Source organism: Sebastes fasciatus, chromosome 21 (assembly GCF_043250625.1).
Source record: "Sebastes fasciatus isolate fSebFas1 chromosome 21, fSebFas1.pri, whole genome shotgun sequence".
NCBI lineage: Eukaryota > Metazoa > Chordata > Actinopteri > Perciformes > Sebastidae > Sebastes > Sebastes fasciatus.
The window spans coordinates 22,156,233-22,172,929 of NC_133815.1; the positions used below are offsets into that span (position 1 = coordinate 22,156,233).

Consider the following 16,697-nt stretch of genomic DNA (forward strand, 5'->3'; position numbering starts at 1 on the left):
CGGACTTGTTTGTCCAGCACATCCCACAGATGCTCGATTGGATTGAGATCTGGAGAATTTGGAGGCCAAGTCAACACCTCGAACTCGTTGCCATCAGCATGATGTAAAAGAAAACGTGATTCATGCACTGTGTTGTAAGGACAGGTATTTTGATGACTTTCAAATTTTGAAAGTCATCAAATGGTCATGTGACCTGAGTCTGTATAATTCACACACATTAACATTGTAGGGTCCCATAAGGTTGTTACGGTATCTCATCATGTGATGTAGTATGTTATGAGCTTACAAAATCAAAGTTGACAAGGAACACTATGCTGCCATTCTATATTAGGATGTTGCCATTATACAGTTTTGAACTGCATATTTACCAGCCAGTGCAGCCTCATCCTGTTTCTGTAAACCATCATTATACATTCCTCCAAACATTTTTATCGGTGCCACTAATACTTTGGACAAGTACTATTTATTCATACTGTAGAGTCCCATAAGGTTGTTGTCTGTTTATGTTATTGTTTTTTCATTATATTTATCCTTAATTTATTTATTTGCTTCATATTTTATCTATTTTTTGCCTTTATTTGTGTGAGTATTGTAGTTTACATTAGCACATTATGGTTTTTATTCCGTTATTTTCACAGTTGGTGATCTTAATTTGTTATTTATATTTTTTTTGTCTTTAAGCCAGTATATGTGTGAGTTAGTTTTACTACATATTTACATACATTTTGTATGTCCACTGACTCATGTCACATTTGAACACCTGTCATCACTGAACTTCACACAACCTGATGAAGACTTGCTGAATCGAAACATGTTGGTGGTCATCCATGATTTCATAAAGTATTTTTTATTCAAAATCAGAGTGCCTCGGATGTTTTCCAGACTACCATCAAATACCAAGGACTTTCTTTAAAAGTGAGCTAGACGGTCATTGCTCATGTATTTTTATTGAACATTGCTTTTGCTCAGCCTTATACAGTGTATCCAATGTCATACAGAGTAACGTATAATCACACCACCTTGGAGGAGGCAAAAAAATGTTGTGTAACCCTTGGTCCAGACTCTTTACTATGGGATTCGGGAACATCTGCAAGGTCTCATCGTAACCTCCAGACAACCAGAGCCTTCTCACATATTGCATGCTGAGAGTGAATGACTCTGAGGTCTTTCAAAACACCAAAACATTCTTTCATGTCTAATACATTTTTTCCACGACAGTTCCTTTCCTGTCACCTGGTTAATCCTGGGTGGCCAGATGACAGATATAGTCATAATATACTGTACTGTAAATGTCGCTCTTGGCTTCACTGAGGCATGAAAAGTTTGAGGGCTGATTCACAGTTCAATCAGGTCACCTCATAAACGTCCAACATTAATTAATAGGGATTAGAAGTGAGACTGACCTTGTGTGCAGTAATAAAAGTAATAAAGTCATGATCACTCATTATTAGTGGCTATTGGACTGTCCTATAATCTTTGACTCAGTAAGTTATATTAGATCATTGAAAAATAGTGGCCTGTTCAAATAACAGGTCAATATTAGATTACCCTGTGGATGCCATAACATAAACAATTGTACAATATGATGGTTTCTAATGAAGTGACAAATATGACCTGTCATATATTTGGTGAGACTGTCACAGAGATGAAGAGGCAATTTTATATGGTCATTTTGCAGGCTATTATTTGTGATATTGACGTATCATACTGTTGTATTGTAAGGTGTTTCTATTGTTGTGTTATATTTCTGGTTCTACAATGTAGAGCACAGCATATTGTCATCCAAAAAGCCATTTTTCACCAGTGTGATGCGAAAATGCAGTGCGGGAATGCAGAAAATCTGCACTTGAATTTCCCTCATTGACAACTATGCACACCGGGTCCGGTGCAGATTATCCGCGTTGCCCTGTTACATTTTTGTCAATAAGGCCCAATGACTTTCCTAATAAAAGTGCCGTGTCCACTCCACACAACAAAAACCTATCCAGACAGAGAATGTCTATATTGCCACATTCTGTGTGAAAGGCCCATAAGGGGTTAAAGTTAACTACACAATGCATAAACTAATCAGACCCCAAATGTGATGCTAACGCTAGCTGTTGTGGTTAGCCCTGTTCCCTGACCAACAAATAACGTTAACAAGTGCATGTCAGCTAAATTACCATCTTCATCGTTTCCCAGCTGCTGGGCGATCTCAAACCATATATTGTCCTTTAGTTGGTCGATGAGGTAGTAGTGTTTGTTGTACATTATTGGGTGTTGAGAACGGGACGGTCCATTGTTATTCCAAAACACCAATAGTCCGAAAAATGTCCCATTGGACCGAAAAAGCCCATTTGTCCAACAGTCCGTTACCCAAAAACAAACGCCCATTGTTCCAAGGCCCCGAAAATACACACTTTCCGTGCAACAAAGAGAAGCACACGGCTAGTTATTATGCAGAATGACATCAGTTGGAACAAAGGACTTCAATGGTCAAACATGTATTACCACAGGCCGAAATCCACTGAATTTCGACGTCGGTCCGAATATTTTTTTCCCCTGCACAAATGTTCCGCAGGGGTGTGCAAGCATTCATAAGAACCCACAAAATCATTTTTTATAAATTTCCATGGAAATTTTTAGTATGAAAATCCGTGCTTGGTGTGAAACCAAGAAAGGTACAGAAAGTTATTCGTGGTCAATGAATCCATGAGTTCAAAAGATACAAATGAAGAAATAGATAACAGACAGGTTAAGATGTAAAAATAGCTTTCAATTAATTATAAGTTTAAGTGCAGAAATGAACTAAGTATGTTCTTGTTATAAAGATCATTAATGTTTAAAAATGTAGAAAGAAATATAATAAATATAGAGAGACGTGTTGTCTAGGAGACAGAAAGAGGTCTGAGTAGATCAGGTAAATGTGGAGAAACCAATTTCAGAGGCAATATAAGAAATGACACATCAAATCTGTCTTAGGTTGATACAGTATAAGCTTGCTGCATAGAAAATACTTATTTGGTGCATTGCTTTAAAGAAGAAACTTGTAAATGTAAACTCTTGATTGACATAATAACTGGTATGAGTTTGAGAAAGTGTTATTGCATCTTAGCGTTGATTGGGCAAGAGGCCTCCGCACCACAGGATCCATTTTTCTTGATTAAACATGGAGGAGTTATACACGTTGCTGTCGTTTTTATGGTTTTGACTGTAAACATATTGAATACTGGCACAAAATATTGTCTGTTGGCAACTTCACTCAAAAAGTATTGATGACTATACTGCATATCAGCCTCAAAAAGGCCATTAGTCTAACCCTGGCCAAGAAAGACTGGGAGATCAAGAAGAGAACTACAGAGGAAACATCTTGGCAACTGGTTTGTGTGTGCAGTACATACTATACGTAACCATTCATGCATGAGTGTGTGTGTGTGTGTGTGTGTGTGTGTGTGGGGGGGGGGGGGGGGGGGGGGGGAAGGATGTGCAGGGAGCAAAACTCTGCTGTGCGGCTGGGGAGAGCTTTGAGCTGCTGGATGCTGTTTTCTGAGGATGATTAATGACTAGACTTCGGCGCTCAGCTCTGTGAAACCATTGTAGCCTTGGAGTCTGAGCTTCTTCTATCTAACGTGCAGTGAGAGATGGAAAATATAGAAAAATTAGTCTTCGCCTCATCAACAACACAATTTCATAAATAAAATACTATGTTATTAAACCGCACAAGGTAAAACATGTTGTTCTTCATGCATCATCCAGTTCTAGTTTGGCTTAATTGAATAAGTAATGCCAGTCAGTGCTTGTATAGAACCACTCTTTATTTTTAATCCGTATGTAAGCATTGGTGAGATGGACTGTTCTGCCAATGTCATCTATCTGCCTGTTTGTTTTACTTCTCTGTCTGTTTTCCTTCATTTTCTCCTCCGTACACGTTGGTGCCCTCCTCGTTTATCCCTCACCTCATCTCATTATCTTATGCTGGCTGTCTTTGTACTTCTCTGTAGTGATATATGTGCCGTCGTACCTACTCTCCTACCTCTATCTCTTTCCCCCTAATTGACAGTCAAGTCCTCTTTCTTGTTCTTTGTCAGCACTGTCCTCTTTTCATTGTCTTTTTTTTCCAGCTACTGTTTTCCTACATAACCACCTCTTCAACTATTCTGTTTGTTCATAAACCCCCCTTCCTCCAAATGTACCTCCTTTTCTTCAGATATGTCACTCGGATTATAGTGGATGACAAGGTTTACCATCAGAGTCCTTGCTGGCAAAGTACATAAATATTTATATGAATACAAAAGCATCTTCAGGCTTGTTTGTCTGTTTTTGCTTGATTGAAGCGTCAGCTAAATCTCTCCACTGCGAGAGAGTGCATGGCCACAGGTCCTATGAATAATTGAGAAAAAGTACTTGAAGTTACTCAAAGTTTATATCTTCAGTTTTCAAAGTTGAATGGCAAGATGTTGTGCATAACCCCACAGTTCTAACGTAGTGGCGGTGTAGTGACATATAGTAGCAGGAAAAAAACTTAACTTAACTTAAGCAAAAGTTTGAGAAAGACACTGTAGGGTCAATAGAACCTTTCAATTCAAAGAACATCATGAATGAACAAAACTTAGATTTTGATTGTTGACAAATGTGCATGTTATGAATATTCTACTCCGACCCATGTGGTTATGGAAAATGATGCACTGTTGTCCACATTGTCCAATCATAGCTTAGCAACCGTAACTAGGCACAGCAGGCCTGTCAAGCTGTGGATTTCTCCACATGTTGAACTTGTGTGCACAGGCTGTATTAAGAGTGATACTGTCTTTTTTTGGCCTTTCCAAAACCAGAAACACGAGGCAAAAGTGTAAGGAATGGATTCAAATTTGTCTGGTCTAATGTGTTCTGTAAATGTTAGCATGATCGGCCCACTGGCTTATTACCTACAGTGGTAATCCACCATTAATTCCAAAGCCAAGGAGCATGTCGTTCTCTGTCGGGTTACAGTGCCATGCCATCGTTCCGAAGGGCCCATTATTCTGAAACCCCAATACTCTGAAAACATCCTGTTGTCCCGAACAGAAGCACACGGATAATTGTTATGCAAAATCTGACCTTCCCGGTCGTGATATTTTTTTCCTACCTATGACCCGCCTCTGGTTGGCTTACCCTGATATTCTTACCCTAAACCTAACTAACCTCACTCTTCATGCCTAAACCTAACCAAACGATTCAACCAACAAAGACATTCAAGGCAACGAGACGGGAAGGTCCGATGATGTCATTCTGCATAATAATTACCCATAATTAGAGAGTGTGTATTTGTGGAGAGTGTATTTTCTCACACAGCTGTGACTACAACCAATTAAGCATAAAGAATCTGTGTTTTGCTTGACCAAGTACTGTAGGCTATAAATGGATAATAGGTTGGAATGAAGTAAGAGTCTAATCTAAGCTTACATTTTCTGTAGGATGTTCAAGCTCTACACTGCATTACAAGAACAATGCTGTATCTTTATTTCCATGTCTTCCTAATGGATCACCAACTGGTCAGGATGCAGACTTTCTCGGACATACAGCTTTAGCCTCAGTCTTTTAGCATGATATCATGTAAATAGCTATCAAGTGCATATTTAAGACAGGGTTTACAGGGTTCTCGTAACACTTTAACACTAGTCAACATTAAAAAGTCATTGAGCCTAAATCTTTAACCAGCTAATGTTAGCTTAATTAGCTAACTACAGCTGATGAAATCTGCCAGGCAGAGTTTTACGAATTAATGAATGAATAAATGAATGGGAGTCAGATGCCATCTGGATCCATGAGGTGTTTCATATCTAAAATGACATGTAGCCTATGAGCCAATCCTTAAATCATAATCTTATGCTCTCTAGTTAGTAAAGGGGAATTTACAGTATAGAACTTTGTTAAGAAACACATATACACTTGTCAATCCCCACAATACGAAGTACAATAGCTTTCACCTGTTATAAATCTTCAAGCTAAAGGGCAGAAAGGCTCCAGGCGTTTTAGTGTGGAGGCAGTCACATGTCTATAAATTATGTCCATAATCCAGACCCGAGAGAAGGCTCGACTCCTCTACCCTCTCCCTAAAAAAGTATTTTTTCTGTATAAGTTAAGTTTCCCCCTCAACTTTTTTTTTGTTAAATGTATTTATATGTGCTTGAGGTTTTGTCAGCAATCCAGATGCCCAAATGTTTCTAATTAGGAGATTATCTCAGTAATACCTGATGTTCTAGTCTGGGGATGGGACTAATTAATGTGTTTAGTCATAGTGAAAATCAGGGTGTTTGTCAGTGTTCAGCTTGAAAGAATTTAGCATAGTTTTAACAGCTGCTTCAGAATATGCATCACAGATGAATTTACAGTGTATTACATTGCTGAAACATTACAATTATAAACATTAAAATAAAGTGGACCCAACATTCAATCTTGGGGTACACCTTAGTTTATGCTTAGAAATCATGCACTGTTTACACACTGACCCCATGAGACATCCAATTTATTGTTATAAGGGCTGTCAATCAATTAAAATATTTAATTGCAATTAATCGCATGATTGTCCGCGATTAATTGCAAGTTTCTGTTTAATTGCACAGTTTTTATCTGTGTTTTTATCTGTTATCAAAGTACACCTTAAAGGGAGATTTATTAAGTATTTAATACTCTTATCAACATGGGAGTGGACATTTAGTGCAAGTTTGGAGCATTATTTATCCTCCTTCTTAACAAGCTAGTATGAGTTGGTACCAATGGATTCCTTAGGTTTTTCTAGTTTCATATGATGCCAGTATATTCACTCTAGCTTTAAACCTGAGCCCGCTCACAACCTCTGAAATCATGCTGACAACCTCCGAAAGGGCTATTGCGAAATAAGTGTCATTAAAACAATTTTGCGTTATTATTCCGTTAACTTTGACAGCCCTAATTATTGTTATTATTATATTTTTAAAGTTGACATTGTTCATGCTTATTGTTTGACGCAAGGTATGTATCTCCACTCTTAGCACTACCATTGTCTTGCCCAGGTTTTTTTCAAATTGGGTGCATCTGCAGCAACATATCTTTTTTGCTACGCTTAGAATTACTTGAGGTTACCAGCTTTCCCAAGAGAACCAATGTCACATAAATATGAACTCAATGATACAATACATAATCTAAAATATTGATCTAACCTCAGTGCGTATGTGTCTGTGCTTGCAGACTATCGGCCCAAAGGAGGGCTGGCAGGTGTACAGCTCGGCCCAGGATGCTGATGGCCGCTGTATCTGCACAGTGGTGGCACCAGAACAGAGCTTGTGCTCCAGAGATGCCAAGAGCAGACAGCTCCGCCAGCTACTAGAGAAGGTAAGCACATGTAAAAGGGAATATTTACCACCCCAGTGCAGCATGCATGCACACGAGCAAACACGCTCTCCTGTTAAAGATTGGAATTATCAAGGAACAAATCCCTGCAAGCTTTATTGTTCTTTTGAAGAGTGTAGTAGTCGTCCTAATACACAATGTTTTATCATGTACATTTACCTCAGGTACGTGGCTGCTAGGCTTTATCATATTTGTTCTTTTTCAAAATTAGCCTGTCACACATTCAGGCACACACGCAGGCTCACCAGGGAAAACCCCTCAAAGTGCCTTTCAATTAGTTGTAGTGAAAAGAAAGAAGGAGCGAAGGGAAGGCATCCTCAATTCACTTGCTGACTATACCATACTATACTATACTATCCTGCCAAATGTCCAATTTGTGATTGATAACCCTGTTTGGGTATTTATCATTGTTTTTCTCTAGGTGCAGAACATGTCTCAGTCCATTGAGGTGCTGAACCTGCGAACTCAGAGGGATTTCCAATATGTCATGAAGATGGAGAACCAGATGAAGGGCCTGAGGACCAAGTTCAGACAGATTGAGGATGACAGGAAATCCATCATCGCCAGAAACTTCCAGGTATTCTTCAACCTCGTTTAATCACAGCCTGGTTTAATCAAACGTTCAATGGATCTTTTCTATTTTGTTTTTCTATATTTACCTGGAAGTTTTTATGCAACATTCATTTCACAAATGCCATTACACTTGTTTTTGAGAGGGTCGATACCACTCTTATGTCTTTATGGTAAATATAAGACTGCAGCTAGCAGCTGGTACAGTCAGGATGTTAATAACCCCCCCACCCCCCCAAAAAAAGAAGAGGAAAAGAAGGAGAAAGACAAAGAAAATAATAATAATACAACACTGTTATAGGAGAAGCTAGTTCTGCACCTTAACAATTTCCATAATATGAGCTACATACAGAATAATAAGTCAAAGGAGCAATGGTAACACACCCAGTCCTCCTCCAGCAGAAGAGAGAAAAGTCATGTCTGCTACTCAGAAACCACAGTAGTAGACCTGTGAAAATAGGTGAGAAAGGTACCTCAAACCTTATAAAACTTTTCGCCCGATCCACGTATGGCGTCCGAATCTTCTCAAGATTGTGGCATGACATCAGGTCACTAAGCCATTTGGAATGTAGGCTCCTTCCATTTCAGTAAACTAGCACGACGTGCAAGGAGAGAGACGTAGGCAAGGGCGTTACGTTTAGCGACAGGTCCCTGTAACTCTTCAGATGGAACACCAAAAATTGCCACCAGGGGTCATGTTCAATTATCCATAGTAAGACTTGGGACAAGTATCAAACACGTTTCCAAAATTGTTCCGCTGGTTTGTTTAGCTCAGCATCAGTCTCCTCATCCTTTATATCGGCACAATTATCCGTTGGCTGATAACTACCCAACACAGTCTTCTTTGACTTTCACACAGCTGCTAATAATCGTCCCCTTTATTTACAACAAGTTGTTGAGAAAAGCCAGGATGAGAGCCGAGGAGCCTATATAATGTCTTTGTCAGCATGATAATCTTTTGTGTGTACATGAAAATAAAGAATACATACACTACAAAAGAAGCTCTCTGAATCAGAAAGCGCTTACAATGTATGGTTGTTTCAGAAGCTGTTGTGCTGCTACGGTTGCCCTGTGTGGATTGCACAGGACAGCTGGTATGGGAGTAGGAACATCTCTCGTGTGGCAGGTTGCAAGACACTCAATGAGTTTGAGAAATAACTGTGTGGAAAAACCATCAGCCTGGCAAGAACGTCAGGAATATAGCCATGGTTTAAATCAAGAAAGCTGGCCACCAAGAAATATGAATATTATAAGGAAATTGTAGTTAAAGGTGCTATTGATAACATTGATAACATTCAGCCACTAAACATCGCATTCTCCCTCCCTGTTCCATTGCATTTACTTCACAACAAGTCGTTGCCAGGCACTTACTGTCAATCTCAGACATTTATCAGTTTTTTTAACACTAACCGGTGACCCAGAGATACCACGTGATACCAACGTTGTTTTACTATTGGCTCACAAGCCTTGTTAGAAGTGGGAACCAAATGTCAGACGTCTTCCACAGAGATAAACAAAACATTCATTTTGGACCCGACAACTTTTTTAAAGGCTTAAAGGGACTATTTGTAACTTTCAGAAATGCTTGTTAACAGCGACACCTGTAGCCGTTAAGTCAACGTAAGTCAGCGTCGGGCTCGCGCTTGTGCTCGCTCTACATAGACATGAACAAGCATCGCTCAAAACAGTGAGGCGACACACGTCAGCTAAAACCACAATATCACTCCTATATTTCACCTGCTTGGTAGTAATGTTAGCTGACCAGACGAAGGTCTCTCCACAAATCAATGCTGATCCTAGTGTTGGCTTTTCCTCCTTCAGCGTCGGTGCCGGAGCTCCGCAGCGAGACACGTTATCGCCTCCCGACCGGGTGCTTCAGCCTCCTGACTGCGCCCACAGGGGAAACACCGGCACCCGGTAGGAGGCGATAACGTGTCCCGCTGCTGAGCTCCGTCACTTCACAAGACACGGGAAACCTCTGATTGTCTGGAGGAGCTGCAGCAGTTATTTCTGCACAAACGTCCACTATACATTCACTAGATATTCTCAGAGCTACTAACTGTTCTGCAGTGTGGAGTGAGCGCGCATTAGGTGCTTCATACAGCACATACTGTACAAGCTCAGTCTATTATCTCATGATGAATAATACTAGTCACTTACTGTCTCTTGAGACTGCAAATGCTAACATGTTATGGAGCACTAAGGCAACAAGGGACACGTGTATAATTCCTCATCAGTTACCAGTGGTCCAGTCTCCCCTGTAGCTACGTGGGTGGACTCTTTTGCTAACAAATACTTAACATGTACTGAAGCAGGGTGTGCTCCTCTGTAACTGTAGTTTTGTTTGTCCCTGACTATCACACCTATCCACATTGTGCCACCTCTCTCTGTTTTCCATTTCTGCCGCTGTCACTGTCACCTCTGCAGGAGCTTAAGGACAAGATGGACGAGCTGAAGCCGCTGATCCCTGTGCTGGAGCAGTACAAGATGGATGCTGCGCTCATTTCCACGTTCAAGGAGGAGATCAGGAACCTCTCAGCAGCGCTGACAAGCATCCAGGAGGAGCTCGGGGCCTTTGACTACGATGAGCTCTATCAGCGAGTCCTGCGACTGGACAGCCGGCTCCGCAGCTGTATGGGCAAACTAAGTAAGTGCTGAACACTGCATGTGCATGTAGTGTGCAGTGTTTTCTACTGTATTATTAGAGCAGTGCTGGCAATGGTACTGGTGAATACATAGTACTAGCACAAGTGGCATTGCATGATTTCATAATATGTAACAGCCACATCACCGTCATAGCAAGAGTATTTTTGTGCCCTTTGTATACTGTTGTTTTTCTGCTGCTGAAGAAAATAACCAAAGGAGAAATGTAGATCTAAAACGAAAAACTCTGTGGCCTGACTTCCTTGTGGTTTTGACCACAAACAAGTTTGGCCTGTGTTCATTAAACTGCTCCCTATACAGCAGGTTACTTTTAGAAGCCCACTTTCAGTTGCTGTAATGCTGTTCTTTGTTGTGTTGCCCTTACATCCCACACAAAAAAATGTTCCTTTAAAAAAATATGTTTAATGGCAATGTGCTTTCACCTCGATCTCAGTGCCAGCGAAGAAACGAAGCAATTAGTTTTTGTTCTTGTGGACTGGTTAGTGTATTGACAGCCTTTGGCTCCAAACATTAAGATGTTCCAAAATCTTTTTAAAGAAGGCTTCTGAAAGTAACATACGGTACTTAATTGCCTCATAATGGACAGAAGAGGGGGGCTGGTTGTGGACTTGATATCCACTAATTCTACAGGGAGGTCGTCAGGCTACTCATTAGCCAGCTGAACATTTATTAAATGTGTTTCTCACATTTCCTTTACAGTGATTAAATAAAACCATATATTGAAAACAAAATTAAGAAAAAACACGATATATATATTATGGCTGTCAAAGTTCAATTTGTTTTAACGCCACTAATTTCTTTAACGCATTAACTCAGTTAACTCAGGCTCAGTTTTAAAGCTAGAGTGAAGATAGTGGTGGCATATGTAACTAGAAAACCTAAAGCATCCATTGTTACAAACCATGTCATACTACCTTGTCGCAAAGGAGCTCAAATAACGCTCCAAACTTACACTAAATTTTGGTCAGAAAAAACTTGGCCCTTTTCAAAGGGGTTCCTTGACCTCTGACCTCAAGATATGTGAATGAAAATGGGTTCTATGGGTACCCACGAGTCTCCCCTTTACAGACATGCCCACTTTATAATTGATAATCACATGCAGTTTGGAGCAAGTCATAGTCGAGTCAGCACACTGACACACTGACAGCTGTTGTTGCCTGTTGGGCTGCAGTTTGCCATGTTATGATTTTAGCATATTTTTTATGCTAAATGCAGTACCTGTGAGGGTTTCTGGACAATATTTGTCAGTTTTGTGTTGTTTGTTGATTTCCAATGATAAATATATACACACATTTGCATAAAGAAAGCACATTTGTCCACTCACATGTTGATAAGAGTATTAAATACTTGACAAATCTCCTTTTAAGGTACATTTTGAACAGATAAAAATGTTTTTATGAATTTGCGATTAATCACGATTAACTATGAACAATCATTAATCACAATTAAATATTTTAATCAATTGACAGCCCTAATAAATATGTTGACTCATACTGTATGTGTTTTATATTTTATACATTTTGAATGTGAGTGAGTGGCACTGGTAGAGTTTGTGTGGAAGGTGCTTCTTAGGCTAGACACTGCTGCTGCACTACATTTTAATCTTATTGTAATTAAAATATTTAAATTTATTTAAAAAAAAAAAACCTGCCCTTTGTTAATTGTGCTCAAACCAAATGTGTTGTAGTTTAACAAAATAAGCAGCCCGTAACTAAAGATTTTGATGATACGTTATGTGAGGTCTGTATATCCATATTCTTTAGCTGCATTAAAGTAAATACTACGGGCTGGGCAGGAGAAAGCTGTGTTGCCTGTAACTACAAACAGCAGTTGCACCATTACGCTGCAAGTTAAATAAAGCAGCTCGCTGCCAGTGCTATCTTATTATGCACAGAGGGCACACTCTCTGGTGGCACAGGCATGAAATTGGCTTGAGAAATCTACTTAGAGACAAAAACCACCACAGCACATCTTATCGCTGCATTTCTTTATTAACAGCGTGTGGGAAATTAATGAAAATCACTGGACCTGTTACAATAAAGACATCTGGAACCCGGTTTGGGGCATGGATGACTGATCCTCTTGCATCAACCAGAAACAACAGGGTGAGTTATGAAAGCAGGCGAGCAGGGGAGTGCTTTCTGGGGGCTGTGCAGTGTGTACGGTACTATATCTGTTTTTAGAAAAGATAGAATATCGCCACAGCTGAAGATAGAGTGGGTTTTGATTTGAGCTAATCTATAGTAGAGTAGTGATATTTCTGATTTGATAACTTTTGAACTGCATTTTTTATAGAATCACATCAATTATTTACTTAAAAAAGAGGTTAGAAATAGTTTATATTTGATGGCTGTCTGGCTGTTTCTCATTACTCATTCTCTTCATCCTCTCTGATGTAGGTTTGGTATATGGACAGTTACACTAACAGCAAGATTGTGCGTGAGTTCAAGACAATGGACGACTTTGTCGCAGGGGTGGTTTCCCGAACGTACAGCCTCCCGTTTAAATGGGAGGGAACCAATCACATGGTCTACAACGGATCGCTTTACTACAACAAGTACCAGAGCAACATTATCGTCAAGTACAGCTTCGACTCGGGCAGCGTGCTGGCTCAGCGAGCTCTGGAGTTCGCCGGCTTCCACAACATGTACCCGTACACGTGGGGAGGGTACTCCGACATCGACGTCATGGCTGACGAGCTGGGAATGTGGGTCGTGTACGCGACCAATCAAAACGCCGGGAATGTCGTCGTCTCCCAGATGGACCCCGACACCCTGCAGGTGCTGAAGACTTGGAACACCGAATACTCCAAAAGGAACGCGGGTGAGTCATTCATGATCTGTGGGACGCTCTATATCACTAACTCTCACCTGTCGGGAGCGAAGGTTTACTACTCTTACTCTACGAAGACTTCGAGTTACGAATACATAGACATCCCTTTCCACAACCAGTATTTTCACATCTCCATGCTCGACTACAACGCCAGAGAGAGAGCACTGTACGCCTGGAATAACGGACACCAGGTAGTATTTAACGTCACCCTCTTTCACGTCATAAAAACTGATGATGACTCTTAAACATGATACTTTTCCAACCACAACTAAAGCACTATTATTTGTGATACAAGGACCTCCTAATTAACCATGTTTTCTTTGTCTAAAATGAACCATGGTGTCTTTACTTGCCACTACTTGAACTTTTCTAACCTGTGGCTCTTGGCTGAATTGAGCATGGACACCAATGACTGGTTACCTTACTGGAAAACAAGTTATACATTTTTTTTTTTTACTTTCCCATCGCTGCTGATCAAACAGGAATGCCTTATTTGCTGTGTCGGGTCCTCCAGCCGAAGACTCTCGAAAGCTTTTGCATGAATGTCCACATTTTGTCTGCAGTGATTTCCTCTGATGGAGCTGTGTTTTTGTTGCAAATCTGTTTTGCTTACAGTGTTTGCATTTTAGTCTATTTAAAAGTCTATTTAAAACTATTTAAAGGCAACCTCTCCTGCATATTTGCTACCATGTTAAGCTAGCTTATTATAAAATATAGTAGCCATTCTTTTAAAGATAGGCCTGTAAAATATTGCTGTTATGTATGTATCTGTGGAAGAACATTTGTATTTTTTATAAAAAGAAAACCATAAGAGAATATCGGTGCATTTTCATTAAGATTAAAATATTGTACATTTCATTCAAATGGTTTTGGCTGGTAAAATGTATATTTGCCATGATCTGATGGAGAAACAATCAGCTCTCTGAGGGCCATTTTATGATTTCAGCCTGTTTCAATCAGGAAACTATGATTCCAACTCTGTCTTTTATGGTTTGTTTGTGTTTTTGCTAGACTGGAACCAACCTGTTTGGGAAGGTAGGTCCATTGAGAGGAATAACCATTAGTCACACCCATAATTCAAGCAAGCTATCATGGGGATCCTTCTTTATATTTCTCAAAAATAAGGACAAATATGAAAAGCTACTGGTAACTGATGATGGCGATGGCGATGGTGATGACAGTATCACTCACGAAGGAAGGGATATTCTTGCTATCAACATGGGGCCTTGAGAGTCATCCTTTGGCATTTCAATCAGCATGAAGTGGCAATGAACCGCTGAGATGATTCACAGCGCTCACTATAATTTCCTTCTCCTCGCCGTCGTGTCTCTACAGTATCTTCAATAACAAGGAGACGTTTGCTTTATGATACCTGATGGTGGGTTTTGATGTGTCACAGTGCGACCTATCTTTTTTATGGGTAAACACACAGTCACGTTTTCATGCACATATAATGAAACACGCCTGAGGCAAAGTACATTTGCATGCGTGCTCATAAACAAACAGAGACACGGTTGGCGGTGTGCTGTAACCTGTTAATTTCCCCAACCCCCATCAGCAACATCAATGACTGGCCTCTGACACTGCCTACAAAGGCCTTTAATTCAAATGAAGAAAGTTTTCGCTAATAAAAGCAGCAAGTTAGCTAATTAGAGAAGAGATTCACACAAGATGTCTAGAGACTAGAGGTAATGTATCACCATTGTAGTACCTGCAATTAAAATACAGCTTTGTAATTATCTTTTTTGGTTTGAGAATGAAGATTTTTTTAGCCTCTGCCCGACCTCTCTGAGTCTATGGGTTTACACTATCACCTGAGTATGTGATTGGGTTTTTAACGGCTCTTATTGCTGTTCTCCCTCATTTATTGATTCCCCCATCTCGCCATTGAGGCTACAAGTGTCACTCAGTAAAATCACATTATATCTCAAACTGCACCGCTAACAACAACAATGACAAAAAAGGACCAGAATCTTCCCATCAGCGGATCTTCATTAAATCAAAAAATGTCTCATACAGAGAGCTCGATTAGCATTGATGTTCCCACTTCCCTCCTGTACACAGCATGTGGCGGATGCTTATTCATAGAGATGGGAGCATCAGATCAAAGTCTGCATGTTTGACCACGCACGTCTTTATCTGTGCTCAGCGGCTGTCACAGGATACACAGCACAGGCTGGATACGCTCCAGAGGTTGCTATATCAGACTGTATCAGAACAGGCCTGCTTTGGCTTCAGGCTATTGGCCTCACCTGTGATGTGTTTGGTATTGGGCTGATTTGGATTCTTTTAGAGTCAAAAGCTGAAAAATGCACAGACTAGCTGTGCCAAGTGGGAAACCGACAAACACAGAAACCACAATGATCTCTTTTCTAAATACAACAAACGCTAATTTGGATTTCTGTCGAACAAGTGATCCAATTTAGGAATGAAAATGTTAAGGTCATAGATAATGGGATGTAATGCAAGCATGGGTGTGGCCAGGGCTGATTATTGGAACCAAGAACAACCCCAAACTATAGTGTTAGAAGTGGAACCGTTAAATTAGCACATATTAGTGAGTAAAAGATGCTCTTTGGTAGGGGAGAGCGGGGTCAGTCGGGACACTTTTGTATCAACACCAAATAACCTTCCATTACTCACTTGAACTGTAATGAAACGATTTGATCCCTGAACAGATTTCTAACATTTATCAAGTTTTTTAGAGCTCAACCCAAATATGAAAGGTACAATTTTGTTAAATGTAGCCTACAAGGAGAGAATTTTTCCAAAATTCTGCCTCGCCGGGGCTGTTGGGAGACCTTGTTCTGGGCTAAAATAATATATAATTTACATTGAAAAAAGTCTAAATTTCAACACCTTATAATTACAAGGTCACTTGTTCACACATTTGAATACATTGGTAGCTATCTTAAGTTCGTGTTTGGCAATAGGCGTACCAAAGCATTTTCCGCTTGACATATAGGGGGCGCCACAAATATCAGAAAATTGTATCGCAAGATCCGGTGGACAGAATTTTATCAAATTTGGGGGCAAGTATTAACCAAGATCTGAAGTGTCATATTGATCGGTGCATGTGGGCGTGGCCTATTTAGCATTATATGCTAAATTATGCCTTTGCTCAATTTGCTGTGAGTTGGAATGAGCTAGAGACATAAAACTTGGTACCATAACTGTACATGATGTCATAATGCTTCACCTAAAATATGAAAACAATTGGCCACATGGTGGCGCTACAACATTTTAAAAGGCCACCCCTCTCACACCATAAGTCCCATCGATTT

At 40.1% G+C, this 16,697-nt stretch overlaps 1 protein-coding gene across 1 annotated transcript in view; it reads left to right on the forward strand.

Annotated features, from left to right (window-relative positions):
- olfm3a (olfactomedin 3a) overlaps nt 1–14,427 on the forward strand; it is a 31,403-nt gene extending 16,976 nt beyond the window's left edge. Inside the window, exons 2-6 of the mRNA XM_074622210.1 lie at nt 7,186–7,329; nt 7,769–7,924; nt 10,345–10,564; nt 12,580–12,686; nt 12,981–14,427. Of these exons, the coding sequence (XP_074478311.1) occupies nt 7,186–7,329; nt 7,769–7,924; nt 10,345–10,564; nt 12,580–12,686; nt 12,981–13,658 (1,305 nt within the window). The 3' untranslated portion in view covers nt 13,659–14,427. The remainder of the gene's footprint in view (nt 1–7,185; nt 7,330–7,768; nt 7,925–10,344; nt 10,565–12,579; nt 12,687–12,980) is intronic.
- The last annotated feature ends 2,270 nt before the right edge of the window (nt 14,428–16,697 follow it).